Source organism: Rhinoraja longicauda, chromosome 42 (assembly GCF_053455715.1).
Source record: "Rhinoraja longicauda isolate Sanriku21f chromosome 42, sRhiLon1.1, whole genome shotgun sequence".
Lineage (NCBI taxonomy): Eukaryota > Metazoa > Chordata > Chondrichthyes > Rajiformes > Arhynchobatidae > Rhinoraja > Rhinoraja longicauda.
This window is the reverse complement of record NC_135994.1, coordinates 2,336,692-2,364,619: the sequence shown is the minus strand read 5'-3', so window position 1 is coordinate 2,364,619 and position 27,928 is coordinate 2,336,692. Positions and strand designations below refer to the sequence as shown.

General features: G+C 41.4%; 2 protein-coding genes across 4 annotated transcripts in view; both read right to left on the bottom strand.

The window, feature by feature from the left end:
- LOC144612037 (spermatogenesis-associated serine-rich protein 2-like) overlaps window positions 1-14,701 on the bottom strand; it is a 79,101-nt gene extending 64,400 nt beyond the window's left edge. Inside the window, exons 1-2 of one of the 3 annotated variants that reach the window (XM_078431512.1) lie at window positions 14,563-14,701; window positions 13,790-13,970 (exon numbers count right to left, since the gene is read on the bottom strand). In XM_078431512.1, coding sequence (XP_078287638.1) covers window positions 13,790-13,814 — 25 coding nt within the window. In that variant the 5' untranslated portion in view covers window positions 13,815-13,970; window positions 14,563-14,701. Of the gene's footprint in view, window positions 1-13,789; window positions 13,971-14,205 lie in introns of all 3 variants that reach the window. The other 2 variants (XM_078431510.1, XM_078431513.1) reach the window with 2 other exon arrangements.
- An 8,877-nt stretch (window positions 14,702-23,578) lies between these two features.
- On the bottom strand, window positions 23,579-26,857 carry dnajc22 (DnaJ (Hsp40) homolog, subfamily C, member 22). The gene is made up of 3 exons (XM_078431515.1): window positions 26,815-26,857; window positions 24,771-25,778; window positions 23,579-23,878 (listed from the first exon to the last, which is right to left on the bottom strand). The coding sequence occupies exons 2-3, from the start codon at window positions 25,611-25,613 to the stop codon at window positions 23,705-23,707; spliced, it is 1,017 nt and encodes a 338-aa protein (XP_078287641.1). The 5' UTR covers window positions 25,614-25,778; window positions 26,815-26,857; the 3' UTR covers window positions 23,579-23,704.
- Between the last annotated feature and the right edge of the window lie 1,071 nt (window positions 26,858-27,928).

Sequence of the window (27,928 nt, the reverse complement as noted above, 5' to 3'; positions counted from 1 at the left end):
CTTATACTATTCCAAATATAGATAGGTTTCAGAAAAATATGAAAATGTTATTTGTAGATGCCACTGGGCTATTAACACAAAATTAACATTTCAGTTTAAATGCATGCAACAAGAAAATACAATTCTCACCTCGTCAGCTGATACAGAAGCACAACTAGTTTTTGAAAAAACTATGGCCTAGAAATTGGATCCCACCACACTGCTTTGCTCAGCACAATGGGATCCAATATGGATTGTTCAGTGGCCAAAAGAGAGCACTCTTTGGTAAAGATGTTCAGCCATTGGTTTTCTCAGTAATCTCAAAATTAAGGCTTAAATTAAAAACTTCCCAAAAGCTCTGGAGACACTTTTGCATCCATGATTAATTGTGCAGCAAATAAATTTTACAAGTCAAACTGTCAAAATCCATCGAGCGGCTTTAACTTGGAGACATAAGCAGAATCTTGACATTATAAACGTTATTCAGACATACTGTCTTGTTAAAAAAGAAATTCTGCCAAATTCCAACTGAACTTCTAATCTTTTTAGAGCAGAATCACAGCTGCTATATCCAAGCATCCTGTTTCAGCCATAAAAATCTTCAAATCTCTCAGCAACTAAACCTATACCGTGCTTACAACACCTGCACAGCAAGCCCCACTGTTACCATAACCATTAAAATGTACTGCGGCTATAAATAATTCAAGTTCTTCACTGTGCTTATTTAGTTTGAGATTTAGAGATCTTGTAGTGCTATTAACAATCACCTTTTATTGAGATGTCAGAGGTCAGTATTTTTTTGAACAATGGTAATGGCATTAAGCTTTCGGGTACACACAATCAGCTCTGTCAGACGGTCAAAAATTAGTTAACACAATTACAAGGAGAATGCAAGAGCTGGCAGGATTGATGATGGAAAGTGGAAAAACAAGTCCATGTAGACAGGAAGGAACTGCAGATGCTGGTTTAAACAGATGACAATAGACAATAGGTGCAGGAGGAGGCCATTCGGCCCTTCGAGCCAGCACCGCCATTCAATGTGATCATGGCTGATCATTCTCAATCAGTACCCCGTTCCTGCCTTCTCCCCATACCCCCCGACTCCGCTATCCTTACGAGCTCTATCTAGTTCTCTCTTGAATGCATTCAGAGAATTGGCCTCTACTGCCTTCTGAGGCAGAGAATTCCACAGATTTACAACTCTGACTGAAAACGTTTTTTCTCATCTCAGTTCTAAATGGCCTACCCCTTATTCTTAAACTGTGGCCCCTTGTTCTGGACTCCCCCAACATTGGGAACATGTTTCCTGCCTCTAACATGTCCAACCCCTTAATAATCTTATATGTTTCGATAAGATCTCCTCTCATCCTTCTAAATTCCAGTGTATACAAGCCTAGTCGATCCAGTCTTTCAACATATGATAGTCCCGCCATTCCGGGAATTAACCCAGTAAATCTACGCTGCACGGCAAAATGCTGTAGTAACTGAGCGGGACAGGGAGCATCTCTGGAGAAGGAATGGGTGACGTTTCGGGTCGAGATGGCAGGACTTTCATATGAAGAAAGACTGGATAGTGGTGAAGGTGTGGAATTCTCTGCCTCAGAAGGCAGTGGAGGCCAGTTCGTTGGATGCTTTCAAGAGAGAGCTGGATAGAGCTCTTAAGGATAGCGGAGTGAGGGGGTATGGGGAGAAGGCAGGAACGGGGTACTGATTGAGAGTGATCAGCAATGATCGCATTGAATGGCGGTGCTGGCTCGAAGGGCTGAATGGCCTACTCCTGCACCTATTGTCTATTGACTCGGCTTGTACTCGCTGGAATTTAGAAGATTGAGGGGGATCTTATAGAAACTTACAAAATTCTTAAGGGGTTGGACAGGCTAGATGCAGGAAGATTGTTCCCGATGTTGGGGAAGTCTAGAACAAGGGGTCACAGTTTAAGGATAAGGGGGAAGTCTTTTAGGACCGAGACGAGAAAGTTTTTTTTCACACAGAGAGTGGTGAATCTGTGGAATTCTCTGCCACAGAAGGTAGTTGAGGCCAGTTCATTGGCTATATTTAAGAGGGAGTTAGATGTGGCCCTTGTGGCTAAAGGGATCAGGGGGTATCGAGAGAAGGCAGGTACAGGATACTGAGTTGGATGATCAGCCATGATCATATTGAATGGCGGTGCAGGCTCGAAGGGCCGAATGGCCTACTCCTGCACCTATTTTCTATGTTTCTATGAGACCCTTTTTCAGACTATGTTATCTATCTTGTACATATAGGTAGTTCTGCTACAATGTGATAGTTACGTTCCTATGAAAATGTGCATTAAAGGAAATGGTATTATAAAAACAATTGTGACGCTGGGAAACAAGGGTTAGAGTTTCTGATTCACTATGACCAATTTGACCTGGTCCAAACACGTTGATACTATGGTCAAGGAAGCACACCGACACCTCTACTTCCTCAGAAGACTAAGGAAATCTGGTATGTCTCAAATGTTTCTTACCAATTTCTAGAGATACACCATAGAAAGCATCATACCACAACGCATCACAGCCTGGTACGGCAACTGCTCTGTCAAAGACCTCAAGAAATTGCAGAGTTGTGGACGTAGCCCAGTCCATTACACACTCCAGACCATCCCCTCCCCCTACAATTAACGGCGCCTCGGGAAAGCAGCCAACATAATCAAGGACTGTGTAGGAAGGAACTGCAGATGCTGATTTACACCGAAGATATGGCACAAAATGCTGGAGAAACCCAGCAGGACAGGCAGCATCTCTGGAGAGGGAATGGGTGACTTTTCGGGTGGAGACGCTACTTCTCGATCCGAAACGTCACCCATTCCCTCTCTGCAGAGATATCGCCTGTCCTGCCGAGTTTCTCCAGCATTGTGTGTCTATAATCAAGGGCTACTCACACCCTGGTCATTCTCTCTTCTCCCCTCTCCTGTCAGGTAGAAGATACAAAAGCTTAAAAACACATACAATCAGATTCAAGGACAGCTTCTTCCAATCATCAGAATTTTCAACGGACCTCTCACCAGCCAAGGGATGCATTACCGACCCCCCAATCAACTTCATTGCGGGGCATACACTTTTTAAATCTGCACCCGCTGTGTAACTGCAACACTATATCCTGCAAGGTTTCCTTTCACTTTGCACTACACGTGGGACTCACATATGCTGATTGTAATCAAAGAATGCTTTTCACCTGAATAGCGTGCATGTGATAATAAATCCAATCCCAATTTCAGTGGCCTCTCATGGTGCACTAGCAGCTGTTCTTAAGAGGCAATAATGGCTGATTACTGCAGGGAGGTTACCTGTTCTTCCAACACTGATTTTTTTTTTGCCCGCCAAGACTACTTTCTTTTTGCTTGTTGACTTCTAAAATAACTTTCAGTGGTTCTCTAGTTCGGGATCGAAATCATGTTATAACCTATTCAGCCTGCATAATACAAATAGTATTCCGCAATTCATCCAATTCATGTTATGGAAACACACGCGTCCGCAGAACCAGTTGCTCGAGTTCTGCCAGTGTGCTGAAAATGCACTTTTGTTGATCCGTGGCACATTTTTTAAATGCACCTCACAGTTCAAAGTTTATTCAAGGTAAATATTCGCACAAATCCACTTACTTTTTTTTTTCTTTGAGCTCTCCTCGAAGCAATCATGTATACAGTACAAGAGTGGTCTTCTGCTGTTCACACAGAACTGTGCCAAGATTGCAATCTCCCCCCCCCCCCCAACTAAAAACCTCTATTTACAAAGATACAGGTGCAAAGGCATAAGAGCAAAAGCTGCTTCTAGTTAAAACCTAGAGGAAGGTCAACATGTCCCTGCTCTGCTCTTTGACCGAGACGTTAAAGAGACCGAGCAGGCTGCTGCTAAACTCTCCACACCCATGCCCACGCCAAGGAACTGCTCACTCGTAGCTGCTTTCAGGTTTGCACTTCTCCGCTGCTGCAAAATATCAATTTGTCCGACGGATGCACCTCTCTAGTGTATCCACTGAACAATGTCTGCTTGCACAGGCATGGAGCAGTAAGAGGATCCACACGGTTCTGTAATGCCAGGGTGGCAGTGGCAAAGGCAGGGAAATATACAGCACAAGGCGGGTCCATCTGCCCCACCTCATCCATACCAATCACCTTGCATATCTACACTAATGGCATTTGCCCACATTGGACCTGTATCCCATTACACTGTTCTTGTCCAAGTACTCGTCCAAATGCCACCTGAACACCACACCATCTGCCTCCATCACCTCCTCTGGTAGCTTGTTCCGAATAACTACCAGCCTCGATGGAAAAACTGCCCCTTAGACCTCCTTTAATTTTTTTTCACCCAAAACCTGTCCCAGGGAGGGGGATTCTGAATATATATCCTATGCCCCCCAATTTCTACGAGGTCACGCCATTTATGCAATCGCTCCATATAACTCCAGCCCTCCATTCCCAGGAACATCCTGATGAATCTCTTGGCACTCTCTTGATTACTACCACATCCTGAAGTGTGGCAATCGGAACTGTACTCCAAATGCAGTGCAACCAATGTTTTGTACGGCTGCACGACGTCCCAAGTCTTGTACTCAGTGCCTCGTCCTTTGATTGCAAGCATGCCGAATGCCTTCTTTACCAAGCTATCCACCTGTGTTGTCACTTTCAGCAAGTTATGGACTTCCACCTCAAGGACTCTATACACCAACTCTATATGTCCCTGCCATTTACTCCATGTCCTACTAGTATTTGACTTCACAAATGCATTAATTCACGCTTGTCTGAGTTAAATGCCACCTGCTACCACTGCACCCAAGTTTCAGGCTGATCAATGCCCTACTGTATCAGACAATCTTCCGATCTATGTCCTAATGTAACCTTCGACAGCTTTTTTCACTATCTACGCTTCCAAAGTTAGTGTCATCTGTATGGTATGTTTCGATAAGCAATTAAATTGATACCCTTCAGGCTCCACGTGACAAGATGTCAAGAGTGTGGATTCCTGTGTGGTTCCCATATCCCGTCCATGGTATTTTGTTATGCATTGCCTCAAACTCTCTCCAATGCTTCCTTTACACGAGTTTATCTGCATCCTCTTGGCTAGAACTGATGTTCCTGTTGTGCTTGCGGAGCACTTTCCCTTCCTGTTTGGCTGACTGCAGCCCACTGCCCTTGGGTGCCTCACCTTGTGAAGAGCATTCAACCACTCGTAACTCTGACTGAACGCGCTTTGTGGCACCTTTAATCAGAGCTGGCACTGTGTGGACAGATGCGATAATGCAGCATCCATGACTGCAACAGAAGTGGTGCATTAATTCAGAAGGAATAAGATTGCTAGGCCCTACAAGTTCTTCACTGTCAGGCACCTCAAACGAGTACTCCCCTGGGCTTCTGCTTCCGCTTTCACTTTCCCTTGCTCCTGTGGAAGAGCTAAATCTCCCCCTTCCTATACATATTCTTGCTGCAAAAAAAAAAAAAGAGGTAAAAGGTACGTGTGAGTTTTCTATGAAAAGGGAGCACACATGCCTGATCCTGTATAAGAATTCTCAACCATCACATATTTGGGCAGAATACATCGAGGTGAGACTTTGCAAAAGATTTTGTACAACCCTCACCCAGTCCTAGGAACGGGAGACATTTTGATACCTCTTTTGCCACCATGTCCCAGGTATGTTTGGGACCGCCTTGGTAGGCTGCCTTATACAAAGCAGATGCCCGTTCTTCCACATCTCTCTGGGAATGTCAGGACATAGTTCTAATCCAACATCCTATGTTGCACTGTCAAGCTATTTGCTGCAGTGTTTTGACAAGATTGGAAGGGTAGGTGCAAATCTTTGGCGATAGTCAACTGGAGATTGTCCATCTCGATAAATGCCTATTGGGCCTTTCCCAACAGAGCAGCTACAGTGGCAAAATTAACACAAAGTGCTGGAGTAATTCAGCGGGTCAGGCAGCATCTGTGGAGGACATGGATCGGCAACGTTTCAGATCAGGACTCTCCAGGGATGCTGTCTGCCTGGCTGAGTTACTCCAGCAATGTGTCGTAAGCAAGATTCCAGTATCTGCAGGTTTTTTTGTGGCAAAATTAATAGTCTTTTTAGTTGTCAGGTGGGGAATACTTAAGATTGAAATTAACTTCCTGAAATATTTCCAAATTTCCACATCCCTTCCACGCTTTTCATTTTCTGGTGCAGCTGATTAATTGAAAAATGATCCGAGACAATCCTCTGATACATTGACCAATTGCCTTTCACCTGGGATTCCACATTCTTGTTACAGCTCAATGACGACAGATTTGAGATGAAAAGAAAACACACAACACACAAGATTAGAATCTCTGGTATACGGACAAAAACATCCTGCAGTCATTGGAGAATGACAGCTTAATTTGCAGCAACAGGTGTCGGAATTCATTGAAGGGAACCACAGGAAACAGCATGCGGATGCAATCACCATTGGAAACGGCCACATCAATTTTCCACAGATTTTGTAATGGCCAGTTAGGGGGAGAAAAACCAGGCTGCAAGGCTTGTGGAATGGACATTCAACCACAATGCAAGAACACACTAAAATGGAAGCCCACCACTCAGACAAGTAAAAGGAAAATATATATATGCACACACACATCTCACTTAAATTTGCCTTATGTGACAATGTCAATCAAATCGTATTGGGCACACTAATTTAATACATTACAGGAAAGATTACTATCCATTCTGGACCATACGAGCTACCTCCACACTATACACAAAAGATTTCTATTTCAGTCTCCATCCTGTTTCATCATCACAATCCTGTCATGCAAACATCCGAGAAAGATTATTCAATTATTCCCAATCAATTTAAAATGTTCCCATTTGGTTCAAGCAATCATTCAGCTCAAACCTACCATGCACTTTGATAAGTACCCACAACCCAAATGAACCCAAGAAATCAGCTATTATTTAGCCAAGTCGGAGAAATCTCCTTCACATCTTTGTTGGTTTTGTTGATAAAGGAGTATTAAAACCCACTGAGACATCAAATCCGCCGATATCATTGTGTTTTGTTGTCGGGCTCATAATAGTTTGTACAATGTCTGGCCCATTTGCACATTTTTAATGGAAAGAATATTAGACTGAAATAAGGAAGCAATTTCCCACATCTGGCACAATTCAACCAAGACTGCTGAACCATAAAATTACTTCTTTTTAATACTTAAACATAGTTCCCAAGTTACAAAACACATTCAATAGCTGGAGTCTATGATAAAAGATTGTTGCTAATGTATTCCATGTGATTGATATTTAAACCCTAATCATTATCTACTCTACATAAAAGACTTTAATTTAGTTTTATATCAATGCACCAGCAAGTCTAATTATTGCTGTGATGTAGAAAATGACAGCCAAACTAAACACAGAAGGCCCCCAAAACAACTGAGAAATTAACCAATTTTAATTATGTCAAGAGATTGCCTCGGTGAACAGATGCAGCATTTCTTTGCTGTTCTTCAAAATACTGGCACGGAGCCTTTAAAGTCCATGAGTGTCATCCTTACTTGTTTCTACTCCAGTTCAGAAGAGTAGAGATGCCCATGTGCAATTTTTTAAAAAACATAGGGTGGTCCATGCACACCAGCCATCACATTGTCTTTACTGAACCCTGGTTTAATGGCAAGGAGGTCCAAGATGATTGGAGATCAGGCTCTGCCACACACAAAAAAAATCTGATCACACCCTTTTTTCCACCTCCCTCCTTTGAACTGCACCATCTTGATACACTTCCCTCCTTCAGTTCTTCCCCCCCCCCCTCCCACCACCTACCCTGTTCTCCTTCCCCAAATGGCCTATCCTTATTAGCTCTCAATTCTACCACCCTCACACTCCATACCTTTGGGTTATCACCTTATCTGAAAGACCATAACTAACAATATAACACTCCCTTAATATTGCATCGGAGTATCTTATGTTCAAGTCCACTTAGTGGAACTTGAACTCACACCCAAGAGTCACAGCTGACATCCAATGGCATCACCTGATCGAGTCAGTTATACAGCACAGAACCATCCCTTTGGCCCAATTAGTCCATGCCAACTAAGATGTCTATCTGAGCTAATCCCAATTGCCTACTTTTGGCCCATATCTTTCCAAACCTTTCGTATAAATATACCCGTCTAAAAGTATTTTAAATGTTGGAATTGTACCCACTAGTTTCTTCTGGCAGCTCGTTCCATATACCCACCATCCTGCATGAACAAGTTACCCCTCAGTTCCTTTTTCAATCTTTCCCCTATCACCTTAAATCTATGCCCTCTAGCTTGACTCCCCTAATCTGGGAAAAAGACTGACCAATCACTTTAACCATGCCGTTCATGACATTATGTATCTCTAAAAGGTAATTATTCATTATCCTACGCTCCATATCCTTGTAACTCAAGTTCACCAGTCCCAGTAACACCCTTGTGAATCTTTTTTCTGCACCCTTTCCAGCTTAATGACACTTTTCCTATTGCAGGGTGACCAAAACTGCACAACACTCCAAGTGTGAAGTCACCAGCCACTTGTACACTCATAACAGGATGTCCCACCACCTGCAATCAATGCCCTGAAAGATGATGGCAAATGTGCCAAATGCCATCTTGACCACCTTTTCTACCCATTGTGCCACTTTCAGGGATCTGTGTACCTGTACCCTCCGGTCTCTCCATTGTACAATATTCTTCAGTCCCCTACCATTTACTGTCCAAGTTCTGCACTGATTTAACTTGCCAAAATGCAACACCTTGCACGTGTCAGAGTTAAATTCCACCTGCTATTCCTTGGCCTACCTCCCCAGTTCATCCAGACACCTGCCGTTATCTTCGATAACCTTTGTCATTATCCACTATTTTAAGTTGAGCTTTTTGAGCATGTTTTGTGCAATGCTTGCATTTCCAGTTTCAGCCCAAATTTTACAACAGAACCAGCTTTTATTTGTCTGATTAAATCAAAATAAATTCAATATTTGTGTCCATTTGGATGTGCCTCATATTTGATTAATTATCAGCATAATTGATGCAAAACACTTGGACAAGGACAAGTAGCTTACATCGTGCCCAGAATGGTGTTTTGGCCATCGGAGTCCATGGCAACTGGTCAGCAATCAAATCTCCAAAGAAATTCAAGCTACTCCTGTTTATATTGTTTTTGCTTTGAACTGGTCTCTGCAGCCAGCACTGCACTGGATTCATGATTTTCTGTATCAGACAGGACTTAACATGACATTTGAAGAACAGCACTCCATTTCAAAGTATCTTTTTGGACCTAGCAACTTTGTTTTCGTATAGATGCCACCCGACCTGCCGAGTGCGTCCAACATGATTTTATTTCAGTACTCCCTCAATATTATTAGCCTTGATTATTTGCTAATACTTGGAGGAATTTAACCAAGAACCTTCTGGTTCAGAGGCCGGAGTACTACCACTGAAGCAAAGTCGATACCCTTTAGGTTTATTAATTTTCAACCAACTTTTATTCTTGCTCGCTTAGGAGATACATTGGAACTCATGCATCTTATGTAATAGTTTGCCCTCTCTCTGCTCCTACCTCTCCCTTCTCAGGGAAGGAATTAAAGAGGCACTCAGGGAAAAAAAAGAAAGGCATTCAGAGAGAATGCAATGCTTATCTTAGCTGGGGGGGGGGGGGGGGGTGTTCTCTAACAAATACATTGTATCAAACACAAAGTGCTGGAGTTACTCAGCAGGTCAGGCAGCATCTCTGGAGAATATGGATAGGCTGCATTTCAGGTTGGGACCCTTCAGATAAAATGTCAGCTGTACATTTCCTCCAGAGATGCTGCCTGACCCACTGAGTTACGCTAGCACTGAGTTTTGCTTGATATACCAGCATCTACAGCTCCTTGTGTCTACATTGTATCAAAGTTTGAATTATCAAGCAACTACGTCTGGTGTCATAGATATTGCTGCATCTCTTTCGTATTAGACAAATTCAAAATTATGATGGCCCAAAGATGGAATTCACAATTCCAATGAAGATGGGAAAGGAAAGCACCTTGTTTAACTTATTTTTCAGGAACCTTGACAACCATAAACACTATACATCTGAAGTACAGAAAATTGGTTTCACCATGTCTAATTAGCAGGTAATTACAGACAGAAAGTGTCTTGATCGAGGATAAAAAAAAGTATTTCCTACTTTTCATATCTCCGTTACACAAGGAAAATTAATCCAACTCAATTGAACAACGCAACTGAATTAGGTCTCCCCTCAGCTTTTGATGCTCCTGAGAAAACAGTCCAAGCTTGTCCGACCTCTTGTTACACCTAATGTGCTTCCACAACTTTTCACCTAACATTCCAGATCATAAGTCTGCATAAAAATCGCTAATTCCCTTTCTTGCAGTTCAAGCTGTGGTTCAACATCACCTTCTGAAGGATAATTATGGTATACAAAATAAAATGTTCACAGCATACAAGTTAATTTAAACAAAAATCCCAGAAGTTTGACCAGGTCTTGGTCAATTTTCATTTTTAGTAAGCTCCTGTTATTTTTATGCAAAATTCTAATGGAAAAGTCAAATTCAGCAGCTTAAAATAGTTGATTAATGATTTACCAATTGCAAGCAAGTATTCTATTGGCAGCCTTCTGACATCGACCAGTATACTGATAAGCTGATTTTGAAGATAGTGTTGGCAAGATTTCTAAATTCCAACGTTTTAAGGTCCATTTTCCAAGCATGACCAACAGAACACAAATGTGACCCACAAATTCATTTGAAAGCTACCAAGCTGCAGGACTTTACAAAGGGAATGAATGGATTAATATCTATTTGTGCCTATTCAGGGGACAGCTTATTATACATTTGCTCTGATATTTAATTGCAGAACTCTTGGCATGCAAATATAACATTAATAAAATTAGGGATACACAAACATTGCTAAGGTTACTTCAACATGAACCATTCTTAAACATAATTGAAGAACCAGTTCAATATTGAGCAATGGTGCAACAGATCAGATTGTTCTCATTAGTCTAAAAGTGGATTAAAAACAATTGTGGAGCATCTGTTACATTAAAAAAAATCAAATCTGTGTGTTTGAAACTTTGCTTTAAACCAAAGTAAACCACAAACTCAGAAGATAACTGGCAAGAAATGCAAAATTAAAAATATTACACAAGTAACTGCCTGTTACATCCACAGTTGGACGTACTGGTGCAACTGTGTTACATGAGGGGAGCAAATAAATTTATCCGCAGTGAATAACCACCATTTTCAGTATACTCATTTTATTTGTGAACAGTCCACTTGACATTATATGCTTGAGTTTAGAGCATGGCAATGCACTGAGGGAAAAAAACAGACTAAACAAATAGTTCTTTGGATTTGAAACATCTAACAAAACGGGCGGCACGGTGGCGCAGCGGTAGAGTTGCTGCCTTACAGCGAATGCAGTGCTGGAGACTCAGGTTTGATCCTGACTACGGGCGCCGTCTGTACGGAGTTTGTACGTTCTCCCCGTGACCTGCGTGGGTTTTCTCCGAGATCTTCGGTTTCCTCCCACACTCCAAAGACGTGCAGGTATGTAGGTTAATTGACTGGGTAATATGTAAAAAATTGTCCCTAGTGTGTGTAGGATAGTGTTAATGTGCGGGGATCGCTGGGCGGCGCAGACTCGGTGGGCCGAATGGCCTGTTTCCACGCTGTATCTCTAAATCTAAAAAAAATAATCTAAAAAAACATTGTTGGTAGTCTTTTTCTGCTCCAAGAATGAATGAGGCTGCAGCTCAGGTCTATGAGCTTCACTGAACTATCAGTGGAATAAAGTAGTTCAATCAGGCAGCAAACTGGAATACGCCAGTTGATGCAAGAAACCTGTGGATTGCAATTCTCAGAATGCTGCTTAAGCCAGAGTTTAGTGGGGGGGGGGGGGGGGGGTGTAAAAAAAAAAGAAGTCACAATATGAAGCTGAAGGCACATTGAGTACTTAAAAGGATCACCAAGGGGACTGACCAGAGAGCACACCATGACATCTAATATTCTGGGTACTGACTAAAGGTCACTGACCTGAAACAGTGACTGTTTCTTTTTGCACATGTGCTGTCTACGAGTATTTCCAGTATTTTTAGGTTTAAAAAAAAAAAAAATACCAGGACTTGCTGTGATTTCCATATCCTTTTTAACAACGTGCCCTCACTAATGGGTGAGAATTCCAAACCAGAAAAACAGAGTTAGGAAAAAGAAACAATTCAATGAAACTTAAAATTTAAGTATAGCAAACACATGAACAGTGCTAACTTTGACAGAAAAACTGGATATAATTACATTTGAAAGATAGTTCTGCAATTACAGCATGTTACTTGATTTACTTGTGTGAGGTTTTGCACTGAAATTCTCCTTAGGTTGAACATCATTGACTCCTATCAATGGATCATATGTTCCTAACATACCAGAGGGTTTTTTTAGTTGACAGACCTCCTAATTATCTATGTAAATACACAATACAGATGTTAAACAGAACCCCTCCTCCTTAAAATCATGTTTATTGGAAAGTCATGTATACAATTGAAAACTTTGGAAAAAATATGCCAAATGTAATTCAGGCTGAAAACTAAGTGTTACATTTAACACAAACCAGCAAATGATCAGCACAAATAGTATATTCACAGTAATTTGTGAAAAATGCCGTGAGTAATGTACCCATTATGCCAACAGAATTGTTAAAAGCCAACACTTCACTCATTTTCCAGATTTTTGGTAGTTCTTTCCTTTTTGTTGTAACAGTACAACCTTTGATTCAACTATGCATTATAAATATGCTCTTTTTTAAAATTAATTTTATTACTTACCTAGATGATAAACAGATAATGGAAAAAGACAAAGTGACAGGACAGGGCAATCCTCCCTCCAAAAAAGAATTGAAGGGTGAAAGAAAAACAGGTGAACACAAGAGAATCAAACAAAATATGCAGTTTCCTTATGTATGTATTCGGGAGAGTATCAACGTATTGGCAAAATTTATTTGCAAAAGCCATTAAAGTCGATCTAATCTCCCTTTACAATTGGTTGGCATTGCACGTCAGTACTCCCCCCCCCCCCCCTTTCTGAAATATGCTCAATCTCCTGCCTAAAAGACTGCTACGTGGCTATTTGCTCCCTTCGTAAATTTTGACTGCAAGAGAACCACAGACGGGAATGTTCACTAATCGTGTAATATCTGTGAATCTATTCACCATTTTCTAGCAGAAGATCTTTCTTGAATACTATAATTTTACACAATCCAGTCATAAACTTTGTCCACGATTCCTATTGTTAATTTTTACATTGCACTTAATGTTATTAGCATGGCAACTAGTACTTCCTCATTTAATGAACCAATATATTGACAAAGAACAATCTTGAACATACAACAGAACCCCCCACCCCCCCAATCATATTATGGCACTATTTCTCACGAATCAGAATATACTAACCATAATAGGTAATACATGTCTAACTGGTCAATTTATTTTCTATTGTGTAATTTTTGCCCATTAGACTCTTTCCCAAGCTTGAGAAACTACACAAATTGTCAAAATTCACCAACACTTCACTGAATGGAGTAACACCAACTCGGGCTCAAAAAGTTGTACTTCTGAAGTAATCCGAAATCAATTCTTTGGGTTCACGGATAAATAACTATTTTCGTAATATTGGACGAATGTGAAATTGAATAGATTGCGTTTTGAGAAAGTGGGTTTAACACAAAATGAATAAACAAATTTCTCAAGATGATTGTAGCTTAGAAAGGAAAGCCAAAAACAAATTAGCATTGGTGAAATGCACTATTATTCTTTTTTTACTCACCTTTTTGATTTTGCTTTTTAGCCATCTCCGTTTGTTGTTTCTTGAAAGTCGGTAGTTAACGAGCTCGACTAATTAAAGCGAGAGCTCAGCAAACACTCTTGTAGGTCTTCCACGCAGAAGATTCAGCTTCCGTCAATGGATCTCTTCCTCTCAGCGGCGTTTCTGGGACGTCTTGGAAACGCTACAAATCGACAATGATGAATAATAATCATTTGTGTCCCATCTATTACAGGCTGCCAACAAATTTTACACGATTAATGAACACTCCCGTCTTTGGTTCTTTTGCGATCAGACCGCACAAAAATGAGAAAGGAACCAAATAGCCACGTAACAGTCTTTTACAAAACAAGAGGGGGGGGGGGGGGGGGGGGAGAGATAGACAGAGAAATAACGTTGGGATAACCGAATCTAATTACCAGTGGGGGTGCGTGTGTCACAAACACAGCCTTTCTTCTTTGGGGGCGATTCTGCAGAGGGCCCAGTGGTCAGTTAGCACTTTGGCTCTTTTTGTCTCATAAACCCCCCCCCCCCCCCCCCTCCTCCCAACAAATCAAGCTTCCAGCTTCCTTTCTTCGTCTTCAGTTGGTTTATTTCTTCTTTTTTTCTCCTTCTAGATCGATGCTAGTTTGGAAGAAAACCTTTTGTCCTCCCTTTCTGCCGGATCCCCTCGCTGCCTAATTAAAACAGCCAGGTGGTCTGCCTAACCTCAACAGGACTGGTCTTGCAGTCTGAAGGAATCCGAGGGGAATTTTCTTGAGAGAGAGAGAACTCACCCACCCAACTGGTGATTTCTTTTTTTCCTTCTCTCTCTCAATTGTTGAGGCTAAAGAAGACTTGTATTAAATGATTTCTTTAATTTGGAGTCCAAAAGGCGTGAACCTCCCCTCTGGACAACCGATACCACCAGAAGCACTTCTCAGAATGGAACTCGCGACAAGGAGGGAGAAAAACTCTCAGCAACTCGGCGGCACCGCTCACTCCCAGTGCGTCACTTCCGGTTGACGAAGTTTCCCGAGTGATTCCGAAGTCCGGGGGAGAGCGGCCCGACCTCGTCAACGTCACCACAAGGGAGACACAGAAAATAGCGCCAAAAGGAGTTGAAATGTAGTCGAATGTAGTCTCATCTTAACCCCCTTATCGACAAGTTTTTAAAACATTGTAAATCGGCTTTGCTTCTGTAAAATGCAAGTAAGCGGAAAGATAACGTTTAAAGCAATTAAAAAGGCTCAAGGGACAAGCAGCTTATCGTGTAAAAGGTGGACACACAATGCTGGAGTAACTCAGCGGGTCGGGCAGCATCTGTGGAGAGAAGGAATGGGTAACGTTTCGGGTCGAGACCTTTCCTCAGTCTGGGAGGAAGGGTCTCGACCCGAAACGTTACCCATTCCTTCTCAGCCTGTCCCGCTGAGTTACTCAAGTTGCGCCGAGGACGTGGAAAGTTCGAGAAATGGGTTAATTGTTCCACGATATTTCCGTGGCTGGACACCAAGGCATGGAAGGATCAGGCTGACATTTGAACAGCGGGTTTTCTCTTTAAAGCCACTTTTGAGATACACAGAAAATAAAACGTATAATAAATACAAAGCGATCGTTGGAGATGACACGTTGCTCTCAGCCGGTTCTGAGGGGCAGCAGCGCCACCTGCTGGGGCCAACCATGGTGAGATTCTCTGGGAAGTGGGAACAAGTGAACTATTTAGAAAGCCTTTGATAAGGTCCCACATAGGAGATTAGTGGACAAAATTAGAGCACATGGTATTGGGGATAGGGTACTGACATGGATAGAAAATTGGTTGACAGACAGGAAACAAAGAGTGGGGATAAATGGGTTCCTTTCAGAATGGCAGGCAGTGACTAGTGGGGTACCGCAAGGCTCGGTGCTGGGACCGCAGCTTTTTACAATATACATTCATGACTTGGATGAAGCGATTAAAAATAACATTAGCAAATTTGCAGATGATACAAAGCTGGGTGGCAGTGTGAACTGTGAGGAGGATGCTACGAGGATGCAGGGTGACTTGGACAGGTTGTGTAAGTGGCCAGATGCATGACAGATGCAGTTTAATGTGGATAAATGTGAGGTTATCCACTTTGGTGGTAAGAACAGCAAGGCAGATTTAGATCGGAGATACGGAAAAACGTTTTCACTCAGAGAGTTGTAAATCTGTGGAATTCTCTGCCTCAGAAGGCAGTGGAGGCCAATTCTCTGGATGCTTTCAAGAGAGAGTTAGATAGAGCTCTTAATGATAGCGAAGTCAATGGGTATGGGGAGAGGGCAGGAACGGGGTACTGATTGTGGATGATCAGCCATGATCACATTGAATGGCGGTGCTGGCTCGGAGGGCCGAATGGCCTACCCCTGCACCTATTGTCTATTGTATTCAACATTTCATTAATCACCGTCTGCTTTGATTTGTCGTTTTCACACCTTACCCCTCCATATCTCTAGATTCCCTCTCCCCTGACTCCCAGTCTGAAGATGGGTCTCGACCCGAAATGTCACCCATTCCTTCCCTCCAGAGATGCTGCCTGTCCCACTGAGTTACTCCAGCATTTTGTGTCTATATTTTGAACTCTGTATCCATTCGCTTCATCTATTCTACTTGACTTTGGCTTGATTGTATTTATGTAGTGTATCTGAATGGATAATCTTACTGTCGAAGCAAGGAACTGCAGATGCTAATTTACACAAAAGGACACAAAGTACTAGAGAAGCTCAGTGCATCACTTGTCAGAATTAAATGCCATCTGCCATCATTCCACCCAACTTTTCAGCTGAAATATGCCCCATTCTATCCTTAAACAACCTTATATGCTATCTACTACTTGACTAATGTTCATCTCATCTACAAATTTACATCACCCACATTCTCATTCCAGTCATTTATATATATTACACACAATAAAGGTCTCGGTATTGATCCCTGCAGTGCACCACATGTTACACATTTCCAGTCCGATAAACACCCGTCCACCATGACCCTCTGCCTCCAATCACCAAGCCAATTTTGGATCCAGTTTTCCAACATACCACAGATCCCCTGTGCCTTAACCTTCTAGACCAGCCTACTCTGTGAGACCTTGTCAAAAGCATCGCTAACGTTCACGTAAACGACATCTATCACTCTGCCTTCATCAATTTTCTTAGCTTCATCGCCCCGATGAGGAAGGCCCGCCGCCGGCTATGGGAATAAGATCATCCCGTCAACGGAAGGTTAGAGGCCCCCGACCGCTGGAGGATAAAGAAGGGAGAGATTTAACTTTTTTTCGCCTTCCATCACAGTGAGGAATGTGGAGGAGTCACTGTGGTGGATGTTCATGGTAAAATATATTTTGTGTGTTCTGTTGCTTTTTATTTGTATGACTGCATGGCAAATGAAATTCCTCGTATGCTGCAAAATATACTTGGCTAATAAAGTATGATTATGATCATGATGATTAAAAATCCTTTTAGTTACCTGATAGCTGTTAATATATGGAATTACAACTTTTGGTATATCCCCTTCATTTCTGGTCAGAATGTTTTTACCTTGTATCTCATGCATGACATATTTAAATAGCTAACATCTTTAGGGCTGCCTCTTTTCTTGAAATGTTCAATCTGGGTTGGGTCCCCTTTCATCCATTCATTTACAGTTCTGTACTTTGAATCTTTAACTCCTTCCTCTGTTTTTAGTGTTGCTGTCACTGAACTGCCCATTTAACTTCAATTTGTTTACTCGTGCTGCTTTGCTTCCCAGAACCACGATCATGCTTGGTTGGAAGTAGAACATGCTAATAAAGCAAAAAATAACAAATGCTAAGTTCTCTCCTTTTTATTTCATGCTGTATTTAGATATTTCAAAGTTAGAAAGATCCTATCATTGCAACTCTGTTATTACTGTACATATCTCTAAGTTAGCTTGATTTCTCTCCCTCTCTAAATATAATCTCAATATTGTAATGAAATTCCCTTTTTATTCCTTCACTGAAGGTGGTCTTCTCTTCACAATACGTGTTCTAATTGAAAGACCATTATGTGAATTTAGGTTCCTTTTTTTTCTTAATGTCTCCCCATGTGCTGTCAGAGATATTTTTCCCTTGAGCTTAATACTTTAAACTTACACCCACGCCTATATCTATTTTTGGTTCCAGTGCTACTTTTTTGAACTCATTTATGCCAGCTGCTTCAATTGTCTTCCTTGCTAACTTAATTCAAGATGTTTTTTATATTCTGCCAAGTCCCAACCTTTAAATAATACAGCATTGTAATGAAAGTACACACTTAGAAGTAGCCACACCTAAAATATCATAAACATTGTTTTTTCTTCACAAATGTGGACTGACCTGCTCTGTTTCTGGCACTTTCTCTTGATTGCTTTGTAGACCTGCACCTCAACAAAATGACCAATTTCTAGACAGGAAAGGGGAAATACGGTGAAGGATAAACAGACTGTAGTGTAACTTTCTTATTAGCTGTGCTCTTTGCAACTTGCACACTGAGCAGAATCCATAGAATGAGTCATCTGCGTGTCTCTCACAGTCATTCTGACTGCCATGTTGACTACATGATTCAATTGTTGTTTACATTTCTATTGGTTGTTATTTTTAATACATTTTATTTTATCTATTCATATTGTAATCTTTGTTAATATTCGGACAAAGCAATACAGGTCACTTAAACTAAATACAAAATGTAATGTTGGCCTATGTGTCATATGTGGACTATATGAACCGCCTAGCAACCATGATTCACTCATGATGAATGGAATGAATATTTGGCATGATGGATACAGTTCTGGTGAAGCAGGTTAGGGAGGTCACGAGATAAGTTACCTGCTGTAGGATGCCCAGCCACCTACCTCTTCAGTATTTCTGAGGCTGGTCCAGTTGCTCCAGGCTGGTTAATGTTGATCCCTAGGATGTTGATGGTGGGGTCCTGGCATGTTCATAAGTGATTGGAGAAGAATTAGACCATTTGGCCCATCAAGTCTACGCTGCCATTCAATCATGGCTGATCTATCTTTCCCTCCAAACCGCATTCTCCTGCCATCTCCCCATAACCCCTGACACCCGTACTTATCAAGAATCTATCTATCTCTGCCTTAAAAATATCCATTGACGGCCTCCACAGCCGTCTGTAGCAATGTATTTTAGTTCTGAGTCCGTGACCTCTTGTCCTAGACTCTCCCACTAGTGGAAACATCCTCTCCACATCCATTCTATCCAGGACTGGTAATACCAGTCAATGTTAAGAGTTGGTGGTTGGACTCTCATTGAAGATGGGGACTGCTAGCTCTTATGTGTGAATGTTACATGTTACTGATCAGCATTAGGCTGAAATTTGTCTGGGTCTTGCTACATGTGGGAATGGACTGCTTCTTTATCTGAGGAACTGCAAATGGAATTGGATGTTGTGCAACCATGAGCAAACGTCCCCACTACGATGACCATATAATGGGGAAGGATGGTAATTAATGAAACAACTGAGATGGGTCTGTCTAGGACACTGCCCTGAGAACTCCTGCATTGAAGCCCAGGCACTGGGATGATCAACCTTTGACAACCACCACACCCTACTTTTGACTCCAGTCAATTGAGAATTTTCTGTGACACCCCACTGCATTATACTGTTACTTTTGGAATAGCAGTTAAAGATTATATCAACAGCATGATCTTGTATTATCAAACCTAGCTGTGAACATATTGTATCTGGTGTGTTCGCTCAAATTAAACAATGCAGCCATAGTACAAATTCCAACAGTAGAATAAATATCCTGCTGATTTTTTTTTGGTGCGTAACCCAAACATCCTGATTCAAGCGGATTGTAATCTTGTGTAAATATTGTGCGGGATCAGCTTTAACTATTTACATCAGCCACTGATACACTATAATCACATTAAAAGGTGGAAAGAAATTGTTCCCAGACTCCATGTGAGTACCTCTCAATAGCTCCCTTAAGATTGGCATTGGTGAAAAGAGAAGAGGTTGATGCTAGTTACTCCCCATTCACATACAATGGGAACCACTGAAATACCACATTAATCCCAGAAATGAGGTTGTCATGCTCCACAATGCTAGATCAGAGTGCTCACCTGTGCTTCACCTACTATTACTTACAGCTGCCAGGTGATGAATAGCCACCTGTCGATTTGGCAAAGACAAAATGGAGAATTCTAGTGCCTGCTAAATGTACACAATTTGCACTTGTTTCACCCAAAGTGGCATAAAATGGTAAAAACATTCAATGCGAGGTCAATTTTCTTTTAAAATAAGTGTTTTTGTATACATTCCAATGCCAATTTTATTCAATTTCCTTCTGTCTGATCTGGCATTGTGGACCTTGTGCTGGAGAACGAATTGGATCATTCTCTAATGTAATAAAAAGGATGATAAAAAGGATAATAAAATAATAATGTAATAAAAAATAAGTCTGAAGTAGGGTCCCGACTCAAAACGTCACCCATCTATTTGCTCCAGAGATGCTGCCTGACCTGCTGAGTTACTCCAGCACTCTGTGAAACGTCACCTATCCATGTTCCCCACAGATGCTGCCTGACCCGCTGAGTTACTCCAGCACTCTGTGAAACGTCACCTATCCATGTTCTCCAGAGATGCTGCCTGACCCGCTGAGTTACTCCAGCACTTTGTGAAACGTCACCTATCCATGTTCTCCAGAGATGCTGCCTGAGCCGCTGAGTTACTCCAGCACTTTGTGCCTATCTTTGGATCATTCTCGAATCAAATCTGCCTTGGCTCATCTACCCACTGGGTGAACCTATCGAGCCATTGAAGAGGTGGAGATGAGGCAGAGACTGCAGAGGTAAAAGGATGTAGATACATTGTGTCTTTTTTTGTAAACCAGCACCAAAGTCCTGGAGTAACTCAGCGGGGTAGGCAGCATCTCTGGAGAATATGGATAGGTGACACTTCGCGTCGGGACCCTTCTTCAAAAGAGAGGTAAAAAAATGTTTGTTATTAACATATATAACATACTAGACAAAGTGGACCCGTTGGGCCCAAACCTCTCCTGCATTGGTGCAGCACCCTGTCCTCCCCCCCCTCCCCGCTCTCCTCAACCCCCCTCTCCCTTCTCCCCCACTCCCCCCTTCCCCTCCCCTCCTTTTAAACTTTAAAATGTGACTCACTTTAAAGATATAACACCGATTTCAATAAAACTACTTGCATTATCGCTAAAGTGACAATGGTGAGTAAGGTGGGCCTAAAATTGTCGCGCTATAACAAATGAGAGTTTTAGTATATAGATGTTCTGCATCATTGAAGAAGTTTTGCTTGCCAGTAGATGGCACTCATGCTTTGCAAATGATCCATAGTAAACATTATCGAAAATGCAGATAGAACACAGGACAAGACAAAAACTGGCCCTTCAGCAGATGGCATCATTCAGTTACAAACCAAGAAAGTAATTTTACTTAGAAGCATATTTAGAATCTAGAAAACCATCAATACAGTGATACATGCGCAGTTTGTTTCATGACTAACAAAAGGCGTTAATGCCTTACAAATTCAGGTGTTCATATACTATTGATAGAGCAATTTGTTCTGAAGTTACAAACAAAAAATCCAGGCAAATATTTTTGAAGAATTATACTTAACGTTAAACTATTACATTTGCTGTCTTATTTGGGGATGGTACTCCATTATATGTGTTGCCTGCCATTCTTAGACCATATTTTTTATTTTCATGAGTTGAATCATTGTAACTCAAATGTATGTGTGACATTGAGCAGACACCGTTGTGATGTAATTGATGTAAATGAAAAGAGGAAGTGTGGTCAATAGACAGACAATAGACAATAGATGCAGGAGTAGGCCATTCGGCCCTTCGAACTAGCACCGCCATTCAATGTGATCATGGCTGATCATTCACAATCAGTACCCCGTTCCTGCCTTCTCCCCATACCCCCTGACCGCTATCATTAAGAGCTCTATCTAGCTCCCTCTTGAAAGCATCCAGAGAATTGGCCTCCACTGCCTTCTGAGACAGAGAATTCCACAGATTTACAACTCTCTGAGTGAAAAAGTTTTTCCTCATCGCCGTTCTAAATGGCCTACCCCTTATTCTTAAACTGTGGTCCCTGGTTCTCGACTCCCCCAACATTGGGAACATGTTTCCTGCCTCTCGCGTGTCCAATCCCTTAATAATCTTATATGTTTCAATAAGATCTCCTCTCATCCTTCTAAATTCCAGTGTATACAAGCCTAGTCGCTCCAGTCTTTCAACATACGACAGTCCCGCCATTCCGGGAATTAACCTAGTGAACCTACGCTGCACTCCCTCAATAGCAAGGATGTCCTTCCTCAAATTTGGAGACCAAAACTGCACACAGTACTCCAGGTGCGGTCTCACTAGGGCCCTGTATAACTGCAGAAGGACCTCTTTGCTCCTATACTTAACCCCTCTTGTCATAAAGGCCAACATGCCATTAGCTTTCATTTGGATTTGTATAAAACATATTTTCTTTCTTTGGCATAGCAAGCAAACAGGCTAAGCAAACTTAATTTATGAAACAATATAGTCAACTCCAGACCGAGATAATGGATGAGAACTATTGGAAGAATATGATGTAATGAACTGTACCATAGATTGCAGACAGATCAAGATGAAACCTAGTTACCATCAGAATTTTAAGAGATACAGATACGGCGTGGAAACAGGCCCTTCAACCCACCGGGTCCGTGCCGACCAGCGATCCCCGCATATTAACACTATGTCCTACTAGGGACAATTTTTACATTTACCAAGCCAATTAACCTTCAAACCTGTACGTCTTTGGAGTGTGGGAGGAAACTGAAGATCTCGGAGAAAACCCACGCAGGTCACGGGGAGAATGCACAAACTCCATACAGACAGCACCCGTAGTCAGGATCGCACCCGGGTCTCCAACACTGCAAGCGCTGTAAGGCAGCAACTCTACCGCTGCGCCACCGTGCTGCCCTAATGAACATGTAGAGTTTAATTGATCCCTTGGTTAGGGTCTAAAAGATTTGGTAGGAGCTGATACCTGATTGGAAAGTTCGAATTTAGGATTGTAGGCAAGGATTGAGAGTTGACATTTTTCAGGCTGTTGGTAAGAAAGTGGATATCGGGAAGACATTGATAAAAATCAAGGTGTGTAATTTGCTAATTATTTGAGAAAATATCAACTTACAACACTTTGAATTGTCAGGAGGGAAATGTTCCTAAAGGGCATTAACTCTTCAGACTGAAGGCCTGCATCTTCCTTTAAGATTATTGCTCAAGTTAAGAGCACACAGGATTAGGGTTAGATGACAAAAAATGTCTTCACCCAAAGAGTGTTGAATCTGTGGAATTCTCAACCGCAGAAAAAGTTGAGGTCAAATCATTAAATATATGCAGGAAGGAATGAGATACTTGTATCTTGGTTAAAGAGATTAATGGATACAGGGAGAGTGCAGGAACAGCCTATTGAATTTGGATGATCAGCCACAATTGTATTGAATGGTGGAGTAAGCTCAAAGGGCCAAATGGCCGCCTGCTCAGATTTTCTATGTTTCTGATTTCAAGCTGGCTCAGGCTCCAAAATGGAAGTACCCTTACAACTGATATTATTTGGACAAGTAAACCTGTTAGGGAAAGGAAGCACATTGAGTTGGCTGATGAATGAAATAAATCTAGGCAGATATAAATAATATACCTCGACAATGATATTCCTATCTGTCTTTTTAATTTGTACAATGTGATCTTTGGAGTGAGAGTTAGGGGAGGATTCATTAGCTGTAATGCAGATGGGGCATGAATACTCTGGCTAATCAGGAGAATAAGGAAAAATAATTGAAAATTTAGCCCCAGTTCACCTTTATTCAATGCCACAATTTTAACAAATTTGTACCATAAATTGCAACCAGCTATAAAACCAGTTTGTCTTGATATTTTTAAAGTGGTCTAGCGTGTCACTCGTAGCTTGTTTTTTTTACAAGTATTTCATATGCTGCCTGGATCTCAAGGAATTGTTGCTCTGCTTCATTTAAATTATGTTGGTTGTGGTCAGGGTGCCAGAGTTTCACCAACTCTCTGTAACTTTTATTAATTTCTTCCATAGTTGCTTCCCGGTGTAATCCCAGCACCTGAAGGAAATACAAGTCTGAATTTAGAAAGAATAACTCAGCAAGTTTTATCAATTATGCTGTTTTATCAATTTCACTGCATTGTTTACCATCACCTTGTATCCTCCTCAAAACCAGAAAGAACCAGACCTATCCAGGATTAAGAATTTATGTCACAATGAATTACATTCTTTGTCATTTTCTTCAAACAGTTTTCATCTGGGAAAACATCTGGAAAGCAGGCAGTTGATCTTACATCTTTTTCAGAAGAGTAACTGGGAGAATAGCTGTTTCTGTAATGAACATCCATTTTTTTTTTGCAGGGCCATTACAGAGAAAATCAAATGCTCTAGTTATACAGTAAAAGAATATTCACCCCATTTTAAAAAAATGAAACAAACGGTTTGAATTGAAACATCATAAAATCTGCCACATGCTGTCAGACTCCCTCGGTTTCCTGGGGAAATGAGGAACAACAGATATTGACCCCCTTCCTTCAATTATGCCCCCTCCACCATCACCATTCCCACCTCCTCCAATTCTTCTGTTTTGTTATCCACACTTCCCATTTACCACTCCCCACCTGCCCTGAAGTCAACCACATTTTCCCAGTCCTTTTCGAATGTCTACTTGAAGATATCTACAATATCTACCGAATATTGCCATGGCCATCTTTAATTCTCCTTCTTTGGAGATAACTATTTGCCTTCCTCAGATAACCAGCACCATCATAACAAGGCTTCAGGTCCAATGTACCTTTGTGAGCTTTGAACCTATCTCTTGTTCTTAATTTTTTTTAGGTTATTTTTTTGAAGGCATTGAGAATGCTTGGGAAAAATAAAGAGTAGATAGAGAGGTGGAGGAGGAAACGGCAGTCTAGATCAATCAACATTATTGGTTTGTTTATAATTACCTGATACGCTAATTTTTCCCGGTCAGTCTGTATGGCAGAGATGGATGCAAATATCTTTTCCCATTCCTGAGTGTGTCCATGGGTTAATCCAGTTCCACCGGTAGACAGTTTCCATGTATGATATGGAAGAAGTAATATAGACTCAAGGAGACCACTAACCAATGGGAATATTCGGACTGAGTCCAGGATAAAGCTGATGGTGTCCGTGACATATGTAATTGTAACTGTGGTATTGTGGAATATACAATAGGAGATCGGCATTGTGAAAGCCAGCCAAGCTAAACTCAATCTGTAGAGTCGTGCACTTAAATTGTCTGCTGTGTCATTTGGAGTCTTGTAGTGACGGTGTTGCGTGGAGACAACACTAGCAACAATACTGATGGGTACTGTTGCAATGGGTCTTCCAAAGAAGATGATAGATGTAACAAAGGAGCCCATCATTGTTGCCTTTATATCGGAGGTTTCCTCACCAACATTAGCTACAAGATGAACACCCAGTGTGATTGAAAGTGGCAAAACCATGATGTAGAAACCACTCAATGGTGATAGACTGAAGAGAGCAATGATACCAAAATAAACCCCAACTACAAATTGGCCAAAAGGACGGATAATTTTCATTGATAGTTGTGGGTCTCTTTTCCTTTGAATCTTTTGGTAGCGAATGTTTGCATTTTGCACGTATTTTGGCAATTGCCAAAATTCCCGAATCCATCCAATCCCAAATCCACCAAATGTCACCATCCACAGTAAGGCATGGCTATCTCTCCCAAGGTAGATGTGATGGAGACCTAAAGGTCCACCCAGTGCCCAAAGGACGTAAGTGATCAGCAAACTTTTGACCATTTCCACAGTCTAAACCTACAAATATTGAAACTTGCTGATTAACCAGGATTAGGAAGACTGTGCTTAATACGCTAAGAGTTCAGTGAAAGATTTGACAGATCATTCCATATCATTAATTGGATCCTTGATTGAAACATGTCCGTCTAGATTTTCATTTTATGCGTTCTGCAGAAAGACAGAATGAATAATATTAAGAACTTGCCAATGAAGTTATGGTCAGGTCTATATGTCTGCACTCTGGATAGAAGCAATGTTAATTTTGTGTTTGGTTACAGGCTCATGTGAACCTGAATGGAGAGATGAAGAAGGGTCTCGACCCGAAACCTCACCCATTCCTTCTCTCCAGAGATGCTGCCTGTCCCGCTGAGTTACTCCAGCATTTTGTGTCTATCTTCGGAGAGATCCTAGTCTGTGTGAATGGAAAAATCTCTCCAAGTTCCATCGATTTAGGGTGTCTTGCTAATCATCAGCTGTGCTCCGGTGTACTGCAGACTATCTTGGTTAGGTGTTAGATTTTCGATTGGTTCTAAACCTCAATGGACAGAGCGCTCTAATGTCAGGGATCTCATTTACGTTGTGCATCAATCCTTCCCCAAATTCTTAGGTCGTTCAGAAAGATGCTATATGTGACTTTCATCTAACCAAAGGCTCAATCATGTCACAAGCACAATGACCACGCAGTATTCACAAAGTATGCAAGTACATTGCCATAATCCACCACATATCAGTGTGGACATGGATACCACCAGTTGGAGTCATGGTGCAAGTGTATTCTTAGTAAAATCTAACGATAAGCATATATTTGCCACAATGTATCACACAGAATAAAATTCCACTGCATTGCTGAAGCGTGCAGATTTATATGGTTTTCAATACATAATAGTAATGCTCATATTAAAAAGGGAACTAGACATAATAGCAAAGCATTGTGCCAACCTATTGTGAACTATATATTCCTACTTACAAGCACACAGGTTTTAAACATTACATTCCCAATCACGTTTGATTTGGGTAGGCCCATGAAAATGGGTGGATCCCAATTTAAGAGGAATACATTTTGCCTCGTCAATTAAAACTTAGTCCATCATTTATATAAAAATGTCACATTAAGTATTTAACAGTTTTTTGTCTTAAGAGTCCAATGTAGTTAAAAAGGGGATCAGGCAACTTTGAAATAAGAGATATTTTTGAACAAGCTTACCAGACAATGTTGTGTGGTGTCTGATTAAATCCAGGGGACTTTTGCCCTCTGAGGCCTAACCCTTTGTTGACTCAGAGCACTTCACTGTTGCGTAAAATTATAATAAACTAATGTAGCAACTTACTTCAGTAATAGTGTAGAATATTAACTCACCAGGTGCTAACATGAAAGGCACTATACAGGTGAATGAATAAAGTAAATCTTAATGATAACTCTAATCAGTGTGAACCTTGATTCGAGTTAGAATGTAGATCAATCCCGGGTTAACCATTGAAGTGATTTCAGTTTACGATGAAGTGTGCTTTAAGCATAAATTGTTTTAGCACAAGGACAAACATTGGCATAAACATTTAATGCTAGGAGATGAGTAGTAGATCATTGGCTTCCTTAACAACCCGACCTAATCACTTAACCGACTACAAGGAACTGTTCTGTAGAGTCCAATTCCCATTCGTATCCCCAGGTCAGCTACTAACTCTTGCTAGTTTGAATAGAAGACTGAAGTGTGCCATTTAAATGTGTTCCAGCAGTTAAAACTTCCCTCCATCCAATGTTTGCCATGTTGTATTGTTTGCCATATGCTTCACCTGTTTAAAATCAAGGCTAGAGTGTTACAATACAATACAATATATCTTTATTGTCATTGTACAGGGGTACAACGAGATTGGGAATGCGCCTCCCATACGATGCAATAATTTAATTAGCTAGTCAGTATTAATTTAAACAACCCAAAGAAACAAATTGTAACAGTTTTAAGACAGAATAAAGTGCAAGTAGATCTGTGCCGGATCACTGTGCGATGTGACCATCCGGCTCAGCAGGACCGGTTCATAGCAACTATGACCCTGGGGATGAAGCTGTTCCTGAGTCTGGAGGTGCGGGCGTAGAAGGCCTTGTATCGTCTGCCCGATGGTAGAAGTTCGAACAGACTGTTGCAGGGGTGTGAAGAGTCTTTGTGGATGCTGGTGGCTTTTCTGAGGCATCGTGTGTTGTAGATGCCCTCCAAGGCTGGTAGCTGTGTTCTGATGGTCCTCTGAGCTCTATGGACTACCCGCTGAAGAGCTTTCCTCTCTGCCTCCGTGCAGCTGAGATACCACACAGGGATGCCATGTGT

Coding starts and splice junctions, on each gene's coding strand:
- dnajc22 (XM_078431515.1), bottom strand. CDS start 25,613: ATGGTCAAAAGTTTGCTGATCACTTACGTCCTTTGGGCACTGGGTGGA. Junction 23,879..24,770: donor GGGAAAAATTAGCGTATCAG/GTAATTATAAAC, acceptor TATTTCCTTCAG/GTGCTGGGATTACACCGGGA.